The 24059-nt window shown below is 41.9% G+C and overlaps 1 protein-coding gene across 3 annotated transcripts in view; it reads left to right on the top strand.

Annotated features, from left to right (window-relative positions):
* tpcn1 (two pore segment channel 1) overlaps positions 1-24059 on the top strand; it is a 112446-nt gene that overhangs the window by 63626 nt on the left and 24761 nt on the right. For all 3 annotated transcript variants that reach the window (XM_020511720.2, XM_020511719.2, XM_048611589.1), the window contains 6 exons: positions 1471-1527; positions 2341-2394; positions 6176-6248; positions 16515-16622; positions 20227-20298; positions 22599-22688. In XM_020511720.2, the coding sequence (XP_020367309.1) occupies positions 1471-1527; positions 2341-2394; positions 6176-6248; positions 16515-16622; positions 20227-20298; positions 22599-22688 (454 nt within the window). The remainder of the gene's footprint in view (positions 1-1470; positions 1528-2340; positions 2395-6175; positions 6249-16514; positions 16623-20226; positions 20299-22598; positions 22689-24059) is intronic.

Genomic DNA, 24059 nt, shown 5'->3' with positions numbered 1-24059 from the left:
GTTCATCCAGCCTTGCACCTTGTTGTCTCATGAATCTATTGCTGATTGTCGAAAAAACCCATCTGGTTCACTAATGCCCTTTAAGGAAGGAAATCTGTTATCCTTATCTGCTCTGGTCTACAAGGGACTCCAGACCCACAGCCATCTGAGCAATAAATGCTGGCTTAGCCAACGATGCCTTCATCCTGTGAATGAATACAAAAAAAAAGCCAAAACAAACCTCCCTATCTTCATTGAACCATCCTATTATCCCCGCACAAAAAGAAGGATGACTCCTGGTACAGGCCTCCTTCCTCTCCCACCTCTGCCATTGTCCCTGCATTGTCTCAGCTTAATTAATTAACGAGATAAACGTGGCGCATTCTGCACATTCGCTAGCATAACTGCACAGGACACATGAGCACCATGAAGCCTGTCATAGACCACTGACATAACTGGTCCCGTATGCACAGGAGCAAGGAGCCAACAGACATTTTACAGGCTGTTTTAGCATGCAGAGTAATTGCTGCACTACTCTAAAGTGCTTAATGGGCAGGCCTTCTCAAAAGGAGGCAACCTGGGTGAAATAACACCAGAGGCCCGCATTCTGTCACCAAGTCAGCCTTTATTTACATTTGGGGAGTCCTTACACAGAATGGTTCCAAAGTAGTGATAGTCTTGTCTTATGGCATTGATTAAATTACATCTGCTTCCTTAATATGTATTATTTGCGAAGAACTCTACATGCATTGCTTAAGTTATTAACTAGTCACTACAGGGTGTGCAGCATTGGTTGCAGTCTCAGTGCTAAAATGGCATTTAAAATAGGGTTTCTGTCATGATTAAAAGATTTAAATTGGAGGTATTGATTTACTGTTTCATTTTACACAATTAATTTCCTTCTCTTGGATGAATATGTCAGGGCATGTTATTGACCATTATATTTGGATGCTTTGTTGAACTATTGAAATCTGAGGTAGTTTGAACAGACCCACAATATTGTTAAGGAATAAGGCGGGTTGTGGGGGGGGAGATGTAAATTGTAACATTTCAGTTTCTGAAGGCGATGTATTATTGCACTGTATGCATAACTACTTTTCCTTTGGGATGTAATACCTGTAAAAATATACACGGTTTTGATTAGCCATTTTTCTATAAGGTTAACTTCATAAAGAGATTAAAGGGTGTGGGGAGAAAGTGGGAAAAGTGTACTGAGTTGGATGATCAGCCATGAAGGGCTGAATAGCCTACTCCTGTTCCCACTTCCTATGCTTCTATGTAACTTGTTAAAACATGGTAAAAGGACCAGAAGGGAAGATAAGGAGGAATTGTTCTATGCATCAAATTGACAAAATAAAACCAATCTATAAGTGAATCATGAGTTTTGGATAATCACTGAATTTGGTTGTGAACCTGCAATTCTGTGTAACTTCTGAAAAAAAATTGTAGAATTGAACAATTATCTGACATGCATCAATCTTTCTATTTCAGATGTTGTTATTGCTGTAAATGGAATTTGGATACTGGCTGACACGCTCATGATCAAAGGTGTCAAAACAATCTACAAATCAATTTTTGTAAATCAGTTAAATTGTTTTAGATAAAAGTGTTGAATTTAGTGGATGTTCTTTATATAATTAGATTATGTTTAAAGATGTCAATGAGAGATAACATGAAATTGATCAGAATATCCCAACACACCTGTTGTATAAATTGGACATGAAAACTGTTGTTGTGTCCAATTGTTCTGCCCACTTTCCTTTCATTCCTCATTTTCTGAAGCCATTGCTTCCAAGATTCCAGAGTCATTGGGGACAATTGCTACCTTGTTTGATTGGCTATTCTTTATGTACATGCCTTGTTGCAAACAGATTTGAAGGCAGAATGGCATGGCAGAAAGATCAAAAAATCTACACCCCTGTAATATCAGTCAAGTGACTTTCTGCTTCATAATCCAGTTGCCTAGGAGCTTAATGATGTTTGCAGGCTTGTGGAATCAAATCATGAATTTTTTTGCCCTTCAGGATTTTTAGATAAACTCTGCTATGAGATAAACAATCTAGATTGTATATCTAACTTCTCTTATCAGAGGTATTGGGGATGATTTTTAAAATGCCAACTGGGCATAAAACTTGCAAACAGACTTGAATGGAAATATAGATTATGTGATTTCTGTGACTAACCGTAGATTATTTACATCAGCTTTATAGCCAAGAGGTAAAATAAATATCTAGCCCAACAATTCTTTCTAGAACTGCAGATCTTCTTACATGATACAAATGTGTATCTGCCATCTTTTGTATATGACCCTGGATTTGAAATTTTACTTTTTTTGGGATGATTGCATTATCCTTTCTGTAGATGGTGCCTTTTTCCTCCGGATTGTGCCCTGGAGTTACATTGTATTTCTCACAAGTAAGTGCTACTATGTTATTTTTGATTTATCTTCTAACTTCTGTATAGTATCTGGCCATATTATTGGGTTAAATCAGAAATGTTTTATGGTATTGTTTATTCAATATAAAGGACTGACGTTTGTAAAGAATGAAGAATTTTAAACTGTAAGGGTGATTACTGATTTTGAAATTCGGGTATGGGGAGAGAAGGAAGTTGATGATCTTTCACATCATATTTCACGTCCCCTACACAGAGAAAGAATAGAAGCTAGGAACATTTTCTCACAAGAGAAGATTAGGAAAAATAATTACTGAATGTAAAACTAGATTTTTTGTTCCATTATAAATAAAATTCTTAATTGAATGCTTTACCATCACACCATTCTTCAAATGTAGGATGGGGGGGATCTCTAGAGAATGATTTTCTTCACCCTACCATTGCAACACAACTGTGATTAAGAGATGGAGGCTGTATTTTATGTGGGTTAGTAATACTGATGCAACATTTGTGCTTTTTTTTGTCCCTGAATGTAAGTTTTATTTCAGGCTCCTCAGATCTGTTTAATTTTGTGATGCCACTTACAAATCAATACACTTGTTCCCTAGTGATATTGATTTAAGGTTTGGAGGTGATTTATATGTGCAGCCAAGTATTTTAATGCAAAATTTATATCAAATATTCATATAATCAGTCTCTAGAAATATGGGAGAAAGATATTTCACTGTAAAGATCCCTTATCCTGGGGGATGTTAATGGTCTTTGGAGTTTGTCCCATGTTTCAGCTAAAACTAATTTCCCTCAGGAGTCTGATATGTCTTTGGAACTGATCGAAATGGTTCTGGATCTAAGTCATGTACATTATTGAGCCTAAACATTTTTGCTGAATTATATGGAACTTAGATTACTATATGGGACTTTTCTTTTAAATACATTTTATGCTTAGAAATGTTCAAGTTTTTGTAGCAGATTTTAAGCATTGGTGTTGTGTATTCATAATGCTCGAGGAAACACACCACACTTGCATCAGTGGAAATGCATAAATGCAAACTGAGATTTCAATCTGATGTCATTGACTTGCTCGCCGAGCTGGCTTGTTTTCGTTCAGTTGTTTTGTCACCATGCTAGGTGACATCATCAGTGGAGCCTCCGATGAAGCGATGTTATTCTACTCCGCTTGGAATTTATACTGTCTGGTCTGTTACAGTGAATAGTCTCATTTCCGGTTTTGATCTGTATGGGTTTGTAAAAGGGGTCCAATTCTTTATGTTTGTTGATAGCATTATGGGTGGAGAACCATGTTTCTAGGAATTCTTGTGCATGTCTATATTTGGCTTGGGCAACTATGGTTACGTTGTCCCAGTTAAACTAATGGACTTCATTGTCTGAGTGCACCAATATTAAGGAGAGTTCGTTGTGCCATTTTGCTGCAAGTTGATGTTCATGTATTCTGATGGCTAGTTTCCTTCCTGTCTGTCTGATGTAACGTTTGTGGCAGTCATTGCATGGTATTTTGTAAACCACATTGGTTCTGCATGTTGTGGGAATGGGGTCTTTAATCCTTGTAAGTGTTTGTCGTAGAGTGGCTGTGGGCTGGTGGGGTACCATGATTTCTAGTGGTCACAGCTTTTATCACATCAATCGACATCTCACTAGCGAAAGAAACAGTGGTTAGATTACTAGAGGAAGCAGTAACACAGACCAGCAGCTCCATCAGCAATGACAATATACTTAAACTACTAGACCGCTGCCTCACCACACACTTTGTCTTTAATTGTCAACAATACAAACAGATCAATGGTATCCCAATGGGGTCGCTCATCTCAAGACTCATTGCAGAAGCAGTCTTGCAAAGACTAGAACACAAAACCCTCCCCCACGTTCAACCTAAACTGTGGATCCAGTACGTAGACGACACATTTGTCATTATTAAACACAACAAATTAGAAGAGACGCACTACCTCATCAGCAGCATATTCGCAAAGATTAAATTCACAAGGGAAGAAGTAAACAATCCACGTCTGTTTCTGGATGTTAAAGTTGAGCGTATGACCAATGGGGAGTTCCAAACCTCGGTATACAGAAAGCAACCCATACTGATCAAATCCTCAGCTTCCACAGCAACCACCCCAGTGTCCACAAACAAAGCTGCATCAGGACACCATTTAACGGGGCCAGGACACACTGCAACACTCCGGAACTACACAAGAAAGAGGAAGAGCACTTATACAAAATTCACGCTATAAACGGATATCCCCGCAACTTCACCCGCAGATGCCTACTAAACAGACGACAACAGGAGGACACAGTATCCCCTAACACACTGGCCACGCTGCCCTGTATCAAGAACAAATTGGAACTGACAACAAGACTCCTAAGACCACTATGAATCATGGTAGCCCACAAGCCCACAGCCACTCTACAACAAACACTTACAAGGATTAAAGACCCCATTCCCACAACATGCAGAACCAATGTGGTTTACAAAATACCATGCAATGACTACCACAAACATTACATCGGACAGACAGGAAGGAAACTAGCCATCAGAATACATGAACATCAACTTGCAGCAAAATGGCACAACGAACTCTCCTTAATATTGGTGCACTCAGACAATGAAGTCCATTAGTTTAACTGGGACAACGTAACCATAGTTGCCCAAGCCAAATATAGAATAACATTACATCGGACAGACAGGAAGAAAAGCAGCCATCAGAATACATGTATGGGTGGCACGGTGGCTCAGTGGTTAGCACTGCTGCCTCACAGCGCCAGGGACCCGGGTTCAATTCCACCCTCAGGAGACTGTCTGTGTGGAGTTTGCACATTCTCCTCGTGTCTGTGTGGGTTTCCTCCGGGTGCTGCGGTTTCCTCCTACAGTCCAAAAATGTGCAGGCTAGATGGATTGGCCGTGCTAAATTGCCCGTAGTGTTCAGGGATGTGTAGATTGGGGGATGGGTCAGGGTGGGATACTCCTAGGGTCAGTGTGGACTTGTTGGGCCGAAGGGCCTGTTTCCACACTGTAGGGATTCTATGAAAAAAAACATCAACTAGCAGCAAAACAGCATGACAAACTTTCCTTAAAAGTACACTCAGACAATGAAGGCCATCAGTTTAACTGGGACAAGGTAACTAGAGTAGCCCAAGCCAAACATTGGCACACACGGGAATTCCTAGAGGCATGGTTCTCCACCTGTAGTGCTATCAACAAACATATAGAACTGGACCCCATATACAAACCCATACAGATCAAAACCGGATATGTCAGTACTCACCATAACGGACCAGACAGTGTAAATTCCAAGCGGAGTAGAATAACATCGCTTCATCGGAGGCTCCACTGATGATGTTATCTAGCATAGTGATGAAACGTCTGAATGAAAACAAGCCAGCTCGGCAAACAAGTCAACAACCTCAACCACAACCCAAGCTACAGATCTTTACCAAAACTTTGTGGTTTCAATCTACTTGCAGAGCTTCGGGTAGTGAGAAGTTCTCCATAGCAGTAAAAAGGATTGTTTTTTCATTCTTTATTAGAACAATTGAAAAGGTTACTTGAATTTGTTAAAAAATCAACTAATGATAGTAAAAATCATTTGATAGTTTGAGTATAAGTGTAGATAATGTTAAGACTGTCGTATTTCCTGTTTGATCAGTGCCAAAATGGAAAAAAAAACTCATGCATGCTTTTGTATGGCTCACTTTGATTTAATAATCTTTTCTATACTTCAAATCATGCGTAGAAAGTTTTTTGATGGATATTTACCCATTAATAATTGTAATTCTATGTTTTGTATAGTTTACGGGGTAGAAATGTTACTGAAAATCACTGGGCTGGGACCATCTGAATACTTCACATCTGGCTGGAATCTGTGAGTATGTAACAACTTCAAAATGGAGGACAGAATAAATAATTCATAATATTGGATTTTGTGGCAAGGGCATACTATATTCCAAACAATGCACTGATGAATTTGCTGCATTTATACAGTGGAACTTCTCTTAGAAGCATTAGGCTAACGTTCCTCTTGAGGCAATACAGGGAATTTGAATTAATGTAGTTAGAGGATAAATCTTTACGATTCCTCACTTGGATCATTTTCTGGCTGCCTCAGCTATAAGGCTATAACCACCACTCTCCCCTCCTATTTGATGGAAAGTCCATCAGACTCCTTTTTCAAATACTGACCCGGATAAACTCTCATGCTTTATCCTACAACTAATACAAAATTTTGCTGTCTTTATTGTACTATGCCAAATCCATTCACTCACCGTGCCTGTACTTACCAACCTATTTTCATTCATGGATCTTTTGTGACTCAGACTTAAATTTCTCAACCTCTTTATTTCTGTTTCTGTAATCACTCTATTCTTACAATCATTGAGAAACTCGAGGATGCAATCTTCCCAGGCCCTGAATGACATGGGCTTTGGCATGAAGTTTGGGAGAATCATGTGAGAAGTTGAATGAGACCTTCACTACATCAGGACCAACAATCTATATTTTCCAAACCAGCTCTGGATATTGAGATGAGATTCTTCCCAGTAAGCAGCAAGATCAGTGTTAATACGGATTATTATACATTATCACTTAATCTTGAGCCATTAGTATGCAGGTTCCATTCTACCCTCTGTCAGATAGAGACTGAATGCTGAGAATTCCGAACATGGAAGTCAGAGCAGGTACCTGATGACTCCAGCTTGCTGCTTGCTCTTCCAACCTCCATCTTGAAAATCTGGCACCACCATCTCACCGTTGCACCGTGGACAGTGTCTGCATGCATCCCACAGACATAGGCATCTGACATGTGCCAGTGTCTTTGCACATCTCCAATCCATTTACAACATCCTTCTGCATTTTCATGCTGCACTTTTATACACCTCTCATTGCAATGCTGCTGCAAGGAGACTTTGTGCGCAGCGACAGGCATCCAGCTCACACGTGGAACCAAGCTGAATTTCAGGCTGATCACTTGCTGTCTTAGTGCTCGCTTATAGTGCCTTCCTGCTCACAGAGTCCCTGCCTTGCCTTGCCATAAAGTCTCGCAGTACTCTTCTATTGCCTTGTAGCTTAGCAAAGCCAGGCAGCTTATTGTTCTGGTCAGCAGTCATTTGTCAAAGGATTGCTGAATGGCAACTTGTGACATCAAGCTCATACCTACAGCATGTGCCAGCAGCTTCTACGGTAAACACACTGCACATGCTCCAAGCAAATGACCATATTTCTAAGTGTAAGGGGAGTAATCCTTAGTGACATAAAGGAAGGCACTCTTCAATCAAGTGTACATGGCACAATAAGTCAAGGACAGACTCCGATTTCAGTCCAGGAACTTGAACATGGTCAGGATGTTGATAGTTCTGCAGCCCATGAAATGGGTTCCAGTCAGCCCCATGGATGCAATGTAATCGATCCAGGGAGTCACAGGATCACAATCAGGGAGCTGCACAGCTACCAGTCAGGGGTCTAGCTGTTCATCTTTTGGTGCTTTTCAGCTCAGTCACTCAAAATGAGGGGAAGCTATGGTCAGCCTGGAGTGTTGTTCCACTAAAAGTCAAGGGGGGTATCAAGGGGCCAGTGCTGTGAAGTCGAGAGGCTGGAGAACTTAATTGCAGGCAGAATACAGGGATGCAGAGGGGATGACAATTCTGAAAATGGGCAATTCAGTATGTCAGGTGGGGGAGATGATGGAGCGAGAGAGTGAAAGGGGTCATATGAGGGCCTGGGGGAAGTCATAGACAGTAAGCAACATTCTGGCTTCTATGAGGGGGCAGTACACTACCAGACCTGGCATATTAACTTGATATACCTGGGGTGATGGGGTGGATGGGGGTAAAGCTGGCATATGAAATTCTGACAGTTGGGTGGGAAAGTACAAAGTCTGTGGGGTTGATAGGGAGGGCTAGCAGAAAATGAATGTTTATGTTTGGGGATTCACCTACACGGCGACAGAATGAAGTGGAGTTAGAAATCGTGGTCCAATGAGTGACCGCTTTTGCCTTCCATCGTCCTGTAAATAACAAATGCACAATGGAGATTAAAATAGCTATAACTGCACCCATATTGGGCAGAGTAATTGCTTCAAAATATAAGGGAGGAGGCTTCAATTGCAAGGGAGACAAACAACATACACTAAAACTGAAACGCACTGCGAGCGCTACATTTCTTGTGAACCTTAGGCACGAGCCTACTGTGTGCAATCCAACTCATTACCTCAAGCAATCCTGATCGTATCATGGAAGATAACAAACAAAAGCCACTAATATCTGTGATGCTTTAGTAATGTTTGTCCATTTTGAGAGCTGGAGCCTAGATGCCAAAGGAGCAGTCAGCTATAATTTATCCATTGCCTGCACATGGTGCAGGAGCTGTTCACTTCACATCTTGGATCATTGAGAATCGTGTAAGACTAAGGATGAATGGATTCTGAACTTTCTATGATGCAATGTGGCTAGACAGGGACTGCCACACACAGATGATGGTGAAAAGAGAGCATATATTTACAAATTGTTGGAGCCAATTTCCAGTGACATGTGTCTTCAGAATGTCTTCTTTCTTAGTACAATCATGGGGTTCATAACTAGAGTGGAGGAGCCTACACTACACTGAATCTGTTGGTCTTGGAGATTTGATTGGCCAACCCCAGTCGCATTGTCTACAGGGCCGAGACCTGCTGAGTTAACCATGCCCAAAGGTAAATGCACCTCCTCAGCTGGACCTTTCATAGGCTGAGTGTGGTGGACAGATTAGAGATGGATGGTCTGTCTGTCCATCTCTGGAGTGTCCTCAGAGGACTCTTGTGGGGAGCCTGAGTGTGGTTCCTCCTCTGCCTGTGCGCCTACTGACAACATCCATCTCTGTGAGGAAGGAGTACCTGGACTGAGGTGAAAGTCCTGTTCCCCGAATCGCTTTACCATTGGTGCTGAACATCAATGGCTAGAATTGGAATGCAGGTCCGCATGTACCCAGCAGACCCTGAGACTGCTGGACCTTGCTCACCAGGGCAGCTCCCAGCCTCTTCATGGAGACAACCAGACTCATTTACCTGCAGGAGCACCAACACCCAGAATCATCCAGATGCAGGAAACCTATTAAGAAAATGGGGAAAATGTGCTGGCCTGAAGGTGAGGTTGAAACAATGTGATTTCGAGACACCCCTCCTCAACATATTCCTACCAAATGTCCAGGCTATCAAAAATAAAATGGCTGAACTCCGATTTAGACTTACCTTCCAGAAGGAACTGAGAGACTGTTGTGTGCTGTTTCATTGAAACTTGGCTCACCCCTGCCATTCCTGACTGTGCCCTACAAGCTGACGGCATCCTTGGGTAAGGCACGTGGCAGTGGGGTATGCTTCCTGATCAATACCTCCTGCTGCTCGGACATAGCGAGCCTGGCAAGCCATTGTTCAGCAGACCTAGAATACCTTACAATAAAATGCCGTCCCTGCTACCTACCGTGTGAGTTCACCTCAGCCGTCCTGACTGCAGTTTACATACCACCTTATACAGATGTGAAGTATGCCCTGGACGAAATTTACCCCACCGCAAACACTCCGGAGATGAAATTCCCCAATGTCTTATTCATCATGGTCGGTGACTTCAACCAGGCCAACCTCAAGAGGATGCTGCCAAAGTACCACCTACACATCTCCTGCCCCACTAGAGAGCTGAACATCCTGGACCGCTGTTACAGAACCATCAAAGACTGTACCGCTCCACCCCCACCCGCACTTCGGAAAATCAGATCACAACGCTGTGTTCCTCTCCCAGCTTACAGGCAGAACCTGAAACGGGAGGATCCTCCACAGAAAGAATACAGTGCTGGTCCGAGGCAGCAGAAGAGTGTCTCCAGGACCGCTCGGCAGCGGTGGACTGGACCGTATTCAAATACTCAGCAGGAAACCTAGACAAGTACACCATCACCATCGTGGACTTCATTAGCAAATGCATGGAGGACTGTGTACCAAAGAAGTCAATCCGTGTGTTCCCCAACTGGAAACCTTGGGAGAACCAGGAAATCCACTCCCTACTAAAGACTCAAGGCATGCAGCATTCAAGTGGAATGATCCAGATCTATACAAAAAATCCAGATATGATCTCTGCAAAGCCATCAGAGATGCCAAAAGGCAGGACCAGACCAAGTTAGAGGCCCAAACCGACCATACAGACTCCCAATGCCTGTGGCAGGGCCTAAACAACTTTACGGGATACAAAATAAAGCCGAGCAAGATAGCGGATAAAGATACATCCGTCCCTGATGCATTCAATGCTTCTATTCTTGGTTCAAGCAGAATGCTAGCGGTGCAGTGTCACCTGCCTCAACTGTCACTGCTGCAGATGTCAGATCAGTCTTCCTGGGAGTCAACCCAAAGAAAACAATGGGCGTGGACAGAGTTCCCGGCCGTATACTTAGATCCTGTGCAGACCAGCTGGCAGAGGTATTTGCTGACATCTTCAACCTCTCCTCCTACAAGCCGTAGTCCCCACCTGCTTCAAGAAGACCACTATCATCCCAATACCAAAGACAGCACAGAAAATGTACCTTAATGACTATCCCCCAGTGGCTGTGATCTCCATAATAATGAAGTGCTTCGACATTCCGGTCATGGTCAACATCAACTCTAGTCTCCCAACCTGCCTTATTCCTCTACAATTTGCCTACTGATGTAACAGATCCACAGTGGATGCCATTTCCCTAGCCCTGCAATTATCCCTGGAACATCTGGACAGCAAAGGCACCTACGTCAGACTCCTACTTATTGACTATAGCTCCACCTTCAACACCATTATCCCCTCCAGACTGATCTCAAAACTCCAAGACCTAGGTCTCAGCTCCGCCCTCTACAACTGGATCCTCAGCTTTCTGACCCACAGACCGCAATCAGTGAAGATAAACAACTGCACATCCTTCATGATGACAGTCAACACTGGAGCCCCCCCGGGGATATGTTCTCAGCCCCCTACTGTACTCCCTGTACACCCACGACTGTGTTGCCAAACTCCAAACGAATGCCATCTACAAGTTTACTGACGACACCACCATAGTAGAATGGATATTAAACAATGACGAGGCAGAGTACAGAAAGGAGATAGAGGGCTTGGTGACGTGGTGCAATAATAACAACCTCTCTCTTCATGTCAGCAAAACTAAAAAACTGATCATTGACTTCAGAAAGAAAGGAGGAGAATGTGCCCCCATCTACATCAACAGAGCTGAAATTGAGAGGGTTGAGAATGTCAAGTTCCTAGGAGTGACGATAACTGACAACCTGTCCTGGACTTCCCGTGTAGATGCGACAGTCAAGAAGACACAACAAAGCTTCCTCTTCCTCAGACAGCTCAGGAAATTTGGCATGTCCGCAAGGACCCTCAACAACTTTTACAGATGCACCATAGAAAGCATACTGTCTGGCTGCATAATGACCTGGTACTGCAACTGCTCTGCTCAAGACCGTAGGAAACTACAGAAGGTTGGGTGTACAGCCTAGACCATCACGGAAGCCAACTTCCCATCCATGGATTCAATTTACACGTCTCATTGCTGCAGAAAGGCTGCCAACATCATCAAAGACTCATCGCATCCTGGCAGTGCTCTCCTACAACCTCTTCTGTCGGGAAGAAGATACAGAAGCTTGAACACACATACCAGCAGGTTCAATAGCAGCTTCTTCCCTGCCATTATTAGACTGATGAATGGACTCTCTAACTTCAAATAATGCTGATCTTTGTAATGTTTATCTTGCCTAGCACACACCCTGTGCGATGTAACCTGTATGCCTCTGTCCAATGTTTTTTCACACTATGATCTGTATGTCCTTGCTTACTGTGGTCTGCCTGTACTGCTCGTAAACAAAGCTTTTCACTGTACCTTGGTCACGAGACCATAAATCAAATAAATAAATAGGTTATTGCATGCCTGAGGTAGCAGGGTCACAACTAAATTGATGCAATCCTGAAGTATTGTGTCATGTTGCCCAGTGCCACTGACAAACCCGATTGTTGCTTCTATACCTGCTTGGGCATTTCTATGAAGTTATTAATTGCTGACCACATGAGATCTTCTCCTGAAGGTGAAGGAGGCAGCCTTACCAGTGCTACCTCTGAGGGATCCATACTCCCTTCCTCAGAGGTGGAGGAGGGGTATATCTTGCAGGGCAGCCCTTTTGACTGCCCACTGTGGGCATCCTTTTGGTACCTGCAGGAGGCAAAGAGAAAATCTTGCAACAAAGGGGTAGAAGTTGTGAGACGTCAATGTGAAATACACAGCGGAGTTAATGGGAGTGTAGCACAACAGTGAATTATGTGTCTGCCTTGGTTGATGGGATGTGAGGTTTACACATCCCGACTGGAGTGGTCCTGGTATTCACTGGCTGACACCAAGGCCCTCTCCTCATAAACAACCAAATAATAGACACCCAGCTCCAGGCCTAGCCTTCTCAGCCCTCATTTGGGCTGTTTCTTTCTGTAATGAAAGAAAGGATCGAGTGAAAGGGGCTGACGTAGCTGTTACTGCTGGTGCAGCTGCAGAGAAGATATTAAGGTGTCTTGAGTGAGTGAGGAAGCAAATGGCTTGCAAGGTTAGTAGGTTGAGGTGTTTTTGGGGTATGTGAGAATAAGTGAGGGAAGATGTTGCATGTTGTAGTGAGAGTGGTAGAGCATGAGCCTTGGTGGGAGGTGGGTGCAGTAGCAGAGATAAAATGGTGGCAGTTAAGCTGGCAGAGGGAAGAAATTCACCGCCTCCCTGCACTGGGATTTCTCTGGACCCTGTAGACTGCATTGGCCTAAAAACATGTGCGGAACTCTACAAGGCGGCTCCAGACTGCTAGCACTTAACTGGGTGTTCAAAAACTCTTCAATATTTCATTGGCAACAGGATGCCAGAGTATTTGGGAAATGATTAGTTCTTCCGGGGTGTGGGAGAATCATGCTAGCTTTGGATGAGAGAGGAGCCATGGAGGTGTGATAGTTAATTAATGGGACAAGTTAGGGATGAAAGCCGAAGAAAGCTTGCTAGGCTTCAAGGAGGCAATGAAATTTGACAAGAATAACACTTGGCCAAAATATGGTAAGATTCAGCCCTGGGTTTCTGCAACTCCAGATTCTTGTGCAACCCCCTCCCTTTCCCCAGTTGATTGTAATACTGGATAAGTCAGATGCCGGATTGAGATCTGGCATGATAGACAATATATTTTAGTTTTGCAATTTGGATACCATGGTGGTCAGTCACTGAACATTTTCACATGAATATGTGAATGTACTTTTAGCAAAAGAACTTAAGTTGATAACACAAAAAATTAAATAAAACCGCCAAATTATATCACAAATTTGAAAGATCTTATCATAAACAGCAATATCCTCTATAAATGCTCAAGCCTAGTGAAGTATCACTCCTGTCTTCACTGCAAAGTTTCTAGCTCAACTGCCATGATTGCCAGCATTTCATTTTGGTGACATCCTATATGTTCACCAGATGTGCTTCTCTTTGCCTATCCGCAAGACTTGCAAAACACAGGCTAACTGACTGACTTTTCTCTCTGAATTCTAAAGACAGCCCAGCTCTGATGGCCTGGACAGTTAAAACAACTTAATATTTTGTTCCAACTATGATAGCCTTGAGTCTTCCACAAATTTAAAACTGTCCTTTTCCTGGAATGAATCTTTTCATCTAAACTGAACCTGCTTGTAGTCATAAGAACATAAGAACTAGGAGCAGGAGTAGGCCATCTGGCCCCTCGAGCCTGCCCCGCCATTTAATAAGATCATGGCTGATCTTTTTGAGACTCGGCTCCACTTACCCGCCCACTCACCACAACCCTTAATTCCTTTACTGTTCAAAAATTTATCTAGCCTTGCCTTAAAAACATTCAGCGAGGTAGCTTCAACCGCTTCACTGGGCAGGGAATTCCACAGATTCACAACCCTTTGGGTGAAGAAGTTCCTCCTGACCTCAGTCCTACATCTGCTTCCCTTTATTTTGAGGCGATGCCCTCTAGTCCTACTTTCACCTGCTAGCGGAAACAACCTCCCTGCCTCCACCTTATCTATTTCCTTCATAATCTTATATGTTTCTATAAGATCTCCCCACATTCTTCTGAATTCCAATGAGTATAATCCCAGTCTACTCAGTCTGTCCTCATAATCCAACCCTCAACTCTGGAATCAACCGAGTGAATCTCCTCTGCACCCCCTCCAGTGCTAGTATATCTCTTCTCAAGTAAGGAGACCAAAACTGCACACAGTACTCCACGTGTGGCTTCACCAAGACTCTATACAGCTGCTGTTTTTAAACTCCATCCCTCTAGCAATGGCAGACAAAATTCCATTTGCCTTTTTAATTACCTGCTGCACCAGCAATCCTACTTTTAGCGATTCATGCACAAGGACACCCAAGTTCCTCTGCACAGCAGCATGCTGCAATTTTTTACCATTTAAAACATAGTCCATTTTCCTGTTATCCCTACCAAAATGGATGACCTCACACTTATCAACATTGTACTCCATCTGCCAGACCTTTGCCCACTCACTTAGACTATCTATATCCCTCTGCAGACTTTCAGTGTCTTCTGCACACTTTGCTCTGCCACTCACCTTAGTGTCATCTGCAAATTTTGACATACCACACTTAGTCCCCAACTCCAAATCATCTATGTAAATTGTAAACAATTGCGGTCCCAAAACTGATCCACTGATCCCCTGATCCCTGAGGCACACCACTGGCCACTGACCGCCAACCAGAAAAACACCCATTTACCCCTACTCTTTGCTTTCTACTGGTCAACCAATCCTCTATCCATGCCAATACATTATCTGTAATACCGTGGAACTTTATCTTATGTAGCAGCCTTTGGTGTGGCACCTTGTCAAATGCCTTCTGGAAATTCAGATACACCACATCCACAGGTTCCCCATTGTCAACCATGCAAGTAATGTCCTCAAAGAATTCCACCAAATTAGTTAAACATGACCTACCCTTCATGAACCCATGCTGGGTGTTTCCAATGGGACAATTTATATCCAGATGTCTTGCTATTTCTTCCTTAATGATAGATTCAAGCATTTTCCCCACTACCGAAGTTAAGCTGACTGGCCTATAGTTACCTGCTTTTTGTCTACTTTCTTTTTTAAACAGTGGCGTCACATTGGCTGTTTTCCAATCTGCGGGAACCACCTCCCTGGCCATCTGTCTCTATAGATCATAACTTTGTAAATCTTTAACCACTTTAACAACTATTTCCCTAGGGAGCTTGCAAGTCACTTAGCTTAAATTACATGCTTTGTGGAAGGGCTGTTTTGAACTTTCCATTCAAGAATGATTTCTGACCTTAAAAAGCCACCTTCCCAGAACCAAAACCAAAAATCCATTCTAACTCTACTTTTGAATTCCAATTCCCAAACAATAATAATATATGAGGTTGTTGGCTTGCTCGCTGACCTGGCTGGTTATCATACAGATGTTTCGTCTCCATGCTAGGTAACATCATCAGCGCAGCCTCCAATGAAGCGATGTTGTTCTACTCCGCTTGATATTTAAATGACCCGGTCTATTAAGTTGGTTTGTGTCATTTCCGGTTCTGATCTGCATGGGTTTGTACATGGGGTCTAGTTCCACATATTTCTTGATTGCATTACGGTTTAAAAACCAGGCTTCAAGGAATTCCCATGCATGTCTGTGGTTGGCTTGACCTAGGATGATCATGTTGTCCCAGTTAAATTGATGGCCTTCGTTGATTTTATTTAACTGCTGCAATTGCTGCAAATTGCCATCGTCTGACTTTTCTGTTTCCTTTTGTTTGGCATATTCCATCAAGTTAAAACATACATTTCCATTGGATACAGGCAATGTTTAGAAGATAAACTTATTTCAAAATGCCTTAAATCATACAAATTGTACAGTCTTTGCATACAAACATGTCAGTAATATTAATCATTTAGAATATATAATTTTAATACATTTAAAATCAAAGAGGTCCCCAGAAAACTTTAAGTTTGCATTTTTGTTCAAGTTTGCTGTTATAATTTTACTGTGTTATGAAATTTTGTGTGTATGTGCGTCTGTATGTTTGATATATAAAATATAGCCTGGTGTTCCTTGCTATCATTTATACTGCAAAAAACATGAAATACTTTTCTACTTTTAGATTTGATTTCTTGGTCACCGTATTTGCATTTGTTGGAATCGTGGTCTTAGCTTTTGATATGGAACCATTCTATTTCATCGTCATCTTGAGGCCACTTCAGCTGCTAAGGTTAGTAATTCTTGGTTCAGCATGTATTACTTTCAGATTGGTGATTCTGTTTTTTTAATGTAAAAAATGTCAACTTTTTGAAAACTTATTTCAATCCAAAGCAAATAGGCTCAATTTTTGCTTGTAACATTTAGTTATTTAATATTCTTTTTTGTTATGACCTTGTTTTGAATACTTTTTTTTTGGGAAAATTGGCACACATTCCCAGTTAAAACTGGGAACAATGTTAACAACCAAAAAGAAACACCAACAAAATCAATATTCCTTATATCAATCTTCGATCAAAGTGAAAAACTCATTTGTTTTTAAGATTGTTTCATTCAAAAAATTAAGATTTTCTATGATTAAGTAGTATAGAGATTCGGCGTTCTCTCCTTTGAATTACTAGGCTAAATGTTTAACTTGCTGCTAACGCAGAACTGGAATAATAGATCAGCCTGTTACAGAAGTACTGATGGTGAAATTGGAAGGTGCTGGCTAAGACACCTTGGTGAATTTCTGCAGCACATCTTGTAAATAATACACATCGCTGATACTGAGCATTAGTAGTGGAGGGAATGAGTGTTTATATGATTTGGTGCTAATCAAGCTGGCTGCTTTAAACTAAGTGATGTTAAGCTTCTTGAGTGTTGTTGGAGTTACATGAATAATCCCTCAGGGGAGGTAATGGCCTAGTGGTATTATCGCTGGACTGCTAATTCAGAGACCCAGATAATGTTCTGGGGACCCAGGTTTGAATTCCGCCATTGCAGATGGTGGAATTTAAATTCAATAAATATCTGGAATTAAGAGTCTAATAATAACCGTGAATCCATTGTCAATTGTTGGAAAAAACCATCTTGTTCAGTAATGTCCTTTAGGGAAGGAAACTGCCATCCTTACCTGGTCTGGCCTACGTGTGACTCGAGACCCACAGCAATGTATTGACTCTTAACTGCCCTCTGGGTAATCAGGGATGGGCAGTAAATGCTGCCTAGCCAGCGAAGCCCTCATACCGTGCGTGAATGAAAAGAAATAAAACTTGCAATTGTCAGCCCAAACCTGGATATTGTCTAGGTCTTGCTGCAGTTGGTCATGGACAGCTTCAGTATCTGAAGAGTCATAAAAAAATGCTGAATAGTATGCAATCCTCAGCAAACATCTCAAATTCTGACTGAATGATAGCAGAAAGATCATTGAAGCAGCCGATGGTGGTTAGGTCCAGGACACTACCCTGAGAGGTTCCTGCTGAATTATCCTGGAGCTCAGATGACTGACCTCCAACAACTGGTACGATTTTCCTTTGTGCCAAGAATGATTTCAACCAGTAGAGTTTTCTCCCTGATTTCCATTGACTCTAGTTTTGATAGAATTCTTTACTGCCATACTTATTGAAATGTGGCTTTGATGTCAAGTGCTGTCACTCACCTCATACCTGGAGTTCATCTCTTTTATCTATGTTACAACCAACGCTGCAATAAGATCAGGAACTGAGTGAACCTAGCAGACCTCAAACTGAGCGTCAATTAGTAGGTTATTGCTAAACAAGTTCTGTTTGATAGTACTGTTGATGACAACTTCTGTCAATTTAATTGGGAGCAGAATGATGAGGTGTCAATTGACCATTTTGGACTTTCCCAGCTGTTTGTGTATCAGGCCTAATTTGGAATTTTTTTCACAATGTTGGATAGATGTAAGCGTTGTATCTGTACTGGAACAGCTTGGCTAGGGGTGTGGCAAGTTCTGGAGCACGTCTTCAGTACTATTGCTGTCAGGTCCCATATTCCTTTGTGGTATCAGTGCCTCCAACTTTGATATCATGTGGAGTGAATCAAATTGACTCAAGGCTAGCATCTGTGATGCTGGGTATCCGAGGCACAGGTTGAGATGGATCACTTACGTGGTACATCTGGCTGAAGATTGTTGTAAATGCTTCAGCCTTATCTTTGGCACTGATCTGTTGGGCTCCCACATCACTGAGGATGGGGATATTTGTGGAGTCTCCTCCTCTAGTGAGTTATTTTATTGACTACCACCATTCATGACAGGACTGTAAAACTTAGATCTGACCCATTGGTTGTGGGTTGATTAACCTTGCTTATCATTTGATGCTTATGCTGTTTAGCATGTAACTAGTCCTGCGTTATTGCTCATCCAGGATGACGTCACATTTTTAGGTATACCTGGTAGTGCTCTCGACTTATCCTCTTGTACTTTTTATTGAGCCAGGGTTGATCTTCTGGCATGATGTTAATGGTGGAGGGGGGGATATGCATTGCAGGTTGTGTTTGAATACAATTCTTACACTGCTGATGTTTAACAGCACCTTATGGGTGCCTAATCTTGTTTTGTGAGATCTTTAGGAAATCTAACCCATTTAGTACAGTGATAGTGCCACATGACACAATGGAGGGTATCCTCAACATGAAGATGGGACTTCATCTGCGTAAGGACTGTGCAGTGGTCACCCTTACATACTGTCATGGACAGGTGCATCTGCAGCAGGCAGATCATTAGGATGAGGTCAAGTATGTTTTTAACCTCTTGTTGGTTCCCTTACCACCTGCCTCAGATTCAGTTTAGCAGCTGTGTCCATTAGGATTTAACAAGCTCATCAGTAATAGTCTGCCAAGCTACACTTGGTGATGGCATTGGAGTCCCCCAGCCCAGAGTACATTCTGTACCTTTGCACCCTCAGTGCTCCTCCATGTGATGTTCAACAGCAAAATGGGTATTGAATAATATCAAAATGACCATGTTTAGCCTGAGCCATGACCCTTAAGGGTCCCAAAGTCCGTGTTGAGGACTGCCGTGACAGTGCTTGACAGGACATACCAAGGGATGGTGATTTATTTTTCACTGGGACATTGTGTTTAAGTTATGCTTCCATGAGCATGACTGTATCAGTTTTGCTTAACTAATCTGGAAGAAAGCTTTCCCAGTTTTGGCACTAGCCCTAGATGTTGATAAAGAGGACTTCATAGTTTGACACGTGTAAGTTTGGTATTGTCATTTCTAGTGTCTCAGTTGATGTCAGTTCATCCACCTGGTTTAATTCTTTTTTTTGAGACCTTTTAAGAGATGGGTACAACTGAATGGCTTACTTTGCCATTTCGGAGAATATTTAAGAATCAGCTACATTTCTGTAGGTCTGGAGTCACATGTAGGCCAGACCAGGTAAGGACAGCTGCCCTCCTTTCCTGAGGGACATCATTGAACCAGACGGGATTTTACAACAATAGTTTTATAGTCATCATTAGCCTTTTAATTCCAGATTTAATTGAATTCAATTTCCACATTTGGGCCATTGTGAGATTCCAAATTGGGTCTACAGGCCATTATCAGAAATTGCTGGCAAAACTCGGTAGGTCTGGCAGCATCTGTGAAGAGAAAGTGTTTCAGGTTGAGTGAAGCAGTTCTGAAGAAGGGTCACTGGACCTGAAATGTTAATTCTGCTTTCTCTCCACACCATCATCTCCCCTCAATTTAATGCTCATATGGCAATCAATTTAGGAAGTTGTGAATGAGATTATATTACCTGAAATAATTAAAGAATTTTATTTAATATATCACCTTCACATATGAAGAGTCTAAGTTGCTAAATGGTATTAACTTTAATTTCCAGATTGTTTAAGATTAAACGGAGATACAGAGATGTTCTGGACACAATGTTTGAATTACTTCCCAGAATGGCAAGGTATGGGGTGCACGCCTATATGTAATTTTTAAAAGTTGTAGATATGCTCGCCGAGCTGGTGGGTTTGGCTGCAAATGTTTCGTCACCAATCTAGGTAATATCATCAGTGCGCTCCAGTGAAGTGTCAGTGTTCTGTCCCATTTGGTATTTATATGCGTCAGTTTGCTAGGGTAACTGGTATTATTTCTGGTTTTATTTCTCAGTGGTTCGTACACAGGATCTAATTCAATGTGTTTGTTGGTGGAGTTCCGGTTGGAATACCAGGCCTCCAGGAATTCCCTGACGTGTCCCTGTTTGGCTTATGTGATTATCGATGTGTTGTCCAGTCAAATTCGTGTCCCTCGTTGTCCATGTGTAATGAGACAAGTGAGAATTGGTCGTGTCTCTTGGTGGCTAGTTGGTGTTCATGTATTCATATAGTCAGTTTTCTTCCAGTTTGGCCTGCGCAGTGTTTCTCACAGTCCTTGCATGGTATTTTGTACATTACCCCAGTTTTGGGTATGGGATCCTTAATGTTCGTCAGTAGCTGTCATAGGGTGGTTGTCGTTTTGTGGGCTACCCTGATACCTAGGGGTCTGAGTAGTCTTGTGGTCATCTCTGAAATGTCCTTGATGTATGGTAGGGTGATAAGTGGTTCCAATCATGTTGTGTCTTCCTGTTGTGGTCTGTCTCGGAATAATAGCGGATTGTGTTTTTCGGATATCCATTTCTTTTGAAGACTTTGGATAAAAGTGTTCCTCTTCTGCTTTGCATAGTTCCGGGTTGCTGCAATGTGTTTTGGCTCATTTAAATAGTGTCCTGATGCAGCTCCGTTTGTGGGCATTGGGTGGTTGCTACTGTAATTGAGTATTTGGTCCGTATGCGTCGTCTTTCTTTAGCTTTCATTAATAGAGGGATTGAGTTCAAGAGCCGTGAAGTTATGCTCCAGCTATACAAAAGCCTGGTTCGGCTACATCTGGAGTATTGTGTCCAGTTCTGGTTGCCTCATTACAGGAAAGTTGTGGAAGTGTTGGAAAAATTGCAGAGGAGATTTACCAGGATGTTGCCTGGAATGGAGGGAAAGTCTTACGAGGAAAGGTTGAGGGGGCTAAGGCTTTTCTCTTTAGAACAATGAAGGATGAGAGGTGACTTGATAGAGGTGTACAAAATGATCAGAGGTATAGATAGAGTGGACAGCCAGAGACTTTTTCCTAGGGTGGAGGTAGCTATTATGAGGGGGCATAGTTTTAAAGTGAGTGGAGGTAGATATAGGGGAGACGTCAGAGGTAGGTTCTGTACTCAGAGAGTAGTCGGGACGTGGAATGCATTGCCGGAGAGGGTAGTGGAGTCGGCCTCATTAGGGGCATTTAAACGGCCATCAGATAGGCATATGGATGATAGTATAAGGTAGGGGTGGAGGTTAGATAGACCTTAGGATTAGGGTAAAAGTTTGGCACAACATCATGGGCCGAAGGGCCTGTACTGTGCTGTACTGTTCTATGTTCTATTCACTAGTCTGGAGTTCCCTGTTGTTTTTGCATTCTACCAATACGTCCAGGAAGGGTAATCAGTTGTTGTTGTCTTCTTCTTTCACGAATTTTATCCCGGTGAGGATGTTGTTTGTGTCAGTGGGTTTCTTCTGGTTTAGCGCGTTTAATAATCACAAAGGTGTCATCAAATATTGGACCCAAAGTTTGGGTTGTATAGTGGAAAGTGCTGTCTGTTCTGACCTTTGCATTACTGCTTCTGCAATCAGTCCTCATGTTGGGGATCCCATTGGAGTTCCATTGATTTGTTTGTATATGTTGTCGTTAAAACTATTTAAAATGAGCCACAACACATTGCAGCAACCCGGAACTAGCAAAGCAGAACAGGAACACTTATACAAAGTCTTCAAAAGAAATGGATACCCGAAAAGCACAATCCGACTGGGACAACACATTGATAATCGCATAAGCCAAACAGAGACACACCAGGGAATTCCTGGAGGCCTAGTATTCCAGCCAGAACTCCATCAACAAACACATTGAATTAGACCCTGTGTATAAACCATGGAGAAACAAAACCAGAAATAGTACCAATCACCCCAGCAAACCGAGGCATATAAATAACAAGTGGGACAGAATACTGACGCTTACCTGGTGGCGCACTGAATGTTACCTAGCAGGTGACGAAACATTTGCAACCAAACCCACCACTTGGCAAACATGTCTACAACCTCATCTGCAACCCGAGCTACAAATCTTCTCAAAAACTTTAAATGTAATTTTTAATTTAAGTATTTTTTCTACAAAGAGTAATGTTTTTCCTATGCCTTCCAGCTTAGGGTTGACACTCATGATTTTCTACTACTCGTTTGCAATTGTGGGAATGGAGTTTTTTGGTGATGTTCTCTATCCTAACTGCTGCAAGTAAGTGTATCAATGGGATTAAAATACTTAACTGTAACCTATATAGGTTTTATGAGCAATGAAAGTTAAAACTCTTGATTCCTCTTGTTATAATCCCTGTAGAAATGACAGAACTCCTTAAAAGAAAGGAACAAAACACAACCAGAAAGAAAACTGGTGGGCAAAATTTCATTTTTTAGAACTTGTACAGTAACAAATAAAACCAACAGCGACACAATTTAATTAACATGTAAATGATACATCAAATAATGAAGTAAATTTCATTTAAATGGTGAATACAGCAAATGTACATCATACAAAACTATGTGCACTCCTTCTTCAGCATAAATGACAAGAAACACACTACAGATTTCTCACACCCCTCTCTATTACCAAGATGGAGATTGAGTTCCTTTACTTAATCAGGTAAGCCCAAAGTTTCTTCAGATAACACTCTCACCATTTATTTTCACAGGCACATCTTTCACAGCCTTAAATGCAGCTCTGAGAACACAGCTTTTTGGTCTCCTTACCACAGCTTTAGCTGCCTTACGTCTACAATATCACAATCTTTGTTCTATTCTGAAAAACCTCTCCCTGTTTCTTCACCGGGATCTGTTTGTTTCCCGCACTGTTCTCTACTCCATCTGTTGAGCCCAAGCTATAATTCGATGTCCCTATTAACTGTCTGTTTATTCAAATAAAAGCAATTTACTGCAGATGCTGGAAAGCTGAAACAAACACAGAAAATACTGGAGAAATTCATCAGGTATGGCAGCATTTCAGTTCTGAAAAACTTATAACAGACTTGAAACATTAACTCTGTTTCTCATTATGAAGGAGTGGTTGACCCCCCTCTGATAACTGAAACCGAAACACCCAGAGAAGCTCACCTCACCTCATAATCTGTTAAATGAAGTGTGAAATGTGGTATAATCTGCCTCACCAATTCCCCCTACTATAAAAGGAGAGGTTAAACAAAATGAACTCCTGATAGTAGCTCGATAATCAACAAGTAAAAATTTATTTCTCTTAACTCTTAACAGTGAACAAATTAACAGAATTACTAACAAGCCAAACAATTCCCCCCCAACTATTAACCATTCCCAAATAAAAGAAAATTGTAATGGTATGTTATCCCAAAAGGTAACAAGTCCCATTTATATAAAGCAAATTAATTTTTAAAAAATTAAAGCCTAATTTCTCAACATTACAGCCAGGATATGTCTTCTGGAATGTTTTTTGCCTTTTCCGCCTTCCTCCGTCAAATTCTTGTGTCAGGAATATTAGCTAAGAGTGCCACAGGATCGTTATTTAGATGGTACTTACGCTGAGATCTTAGAGATGTCTGTCTGTCTGTCTGTCTGTCTGTCTGTCTGTCTGTCTGTCTGT

The sequence above is a fragment of the Rhincodon typus genome, chromosome 24 (assembly GCF_021869965.1).
Source record: "Rhincodon typus isolate 14 chromosome 24, sRhiTyp1.1, whole genome shotgun sequence".
In the NCBI taxonomy this organism is placed as follows: Eukaryota; Metazoa; Chordata; class Chondrichthyes; order Orectolobiformes; family Rhincodontidae; genus Rhincodon; species Rhincodon typus.
Note: the sequence above shows the minus strand (reverse complement) of the source record. Positions and strands in the feature narration are given on the sequence as shown.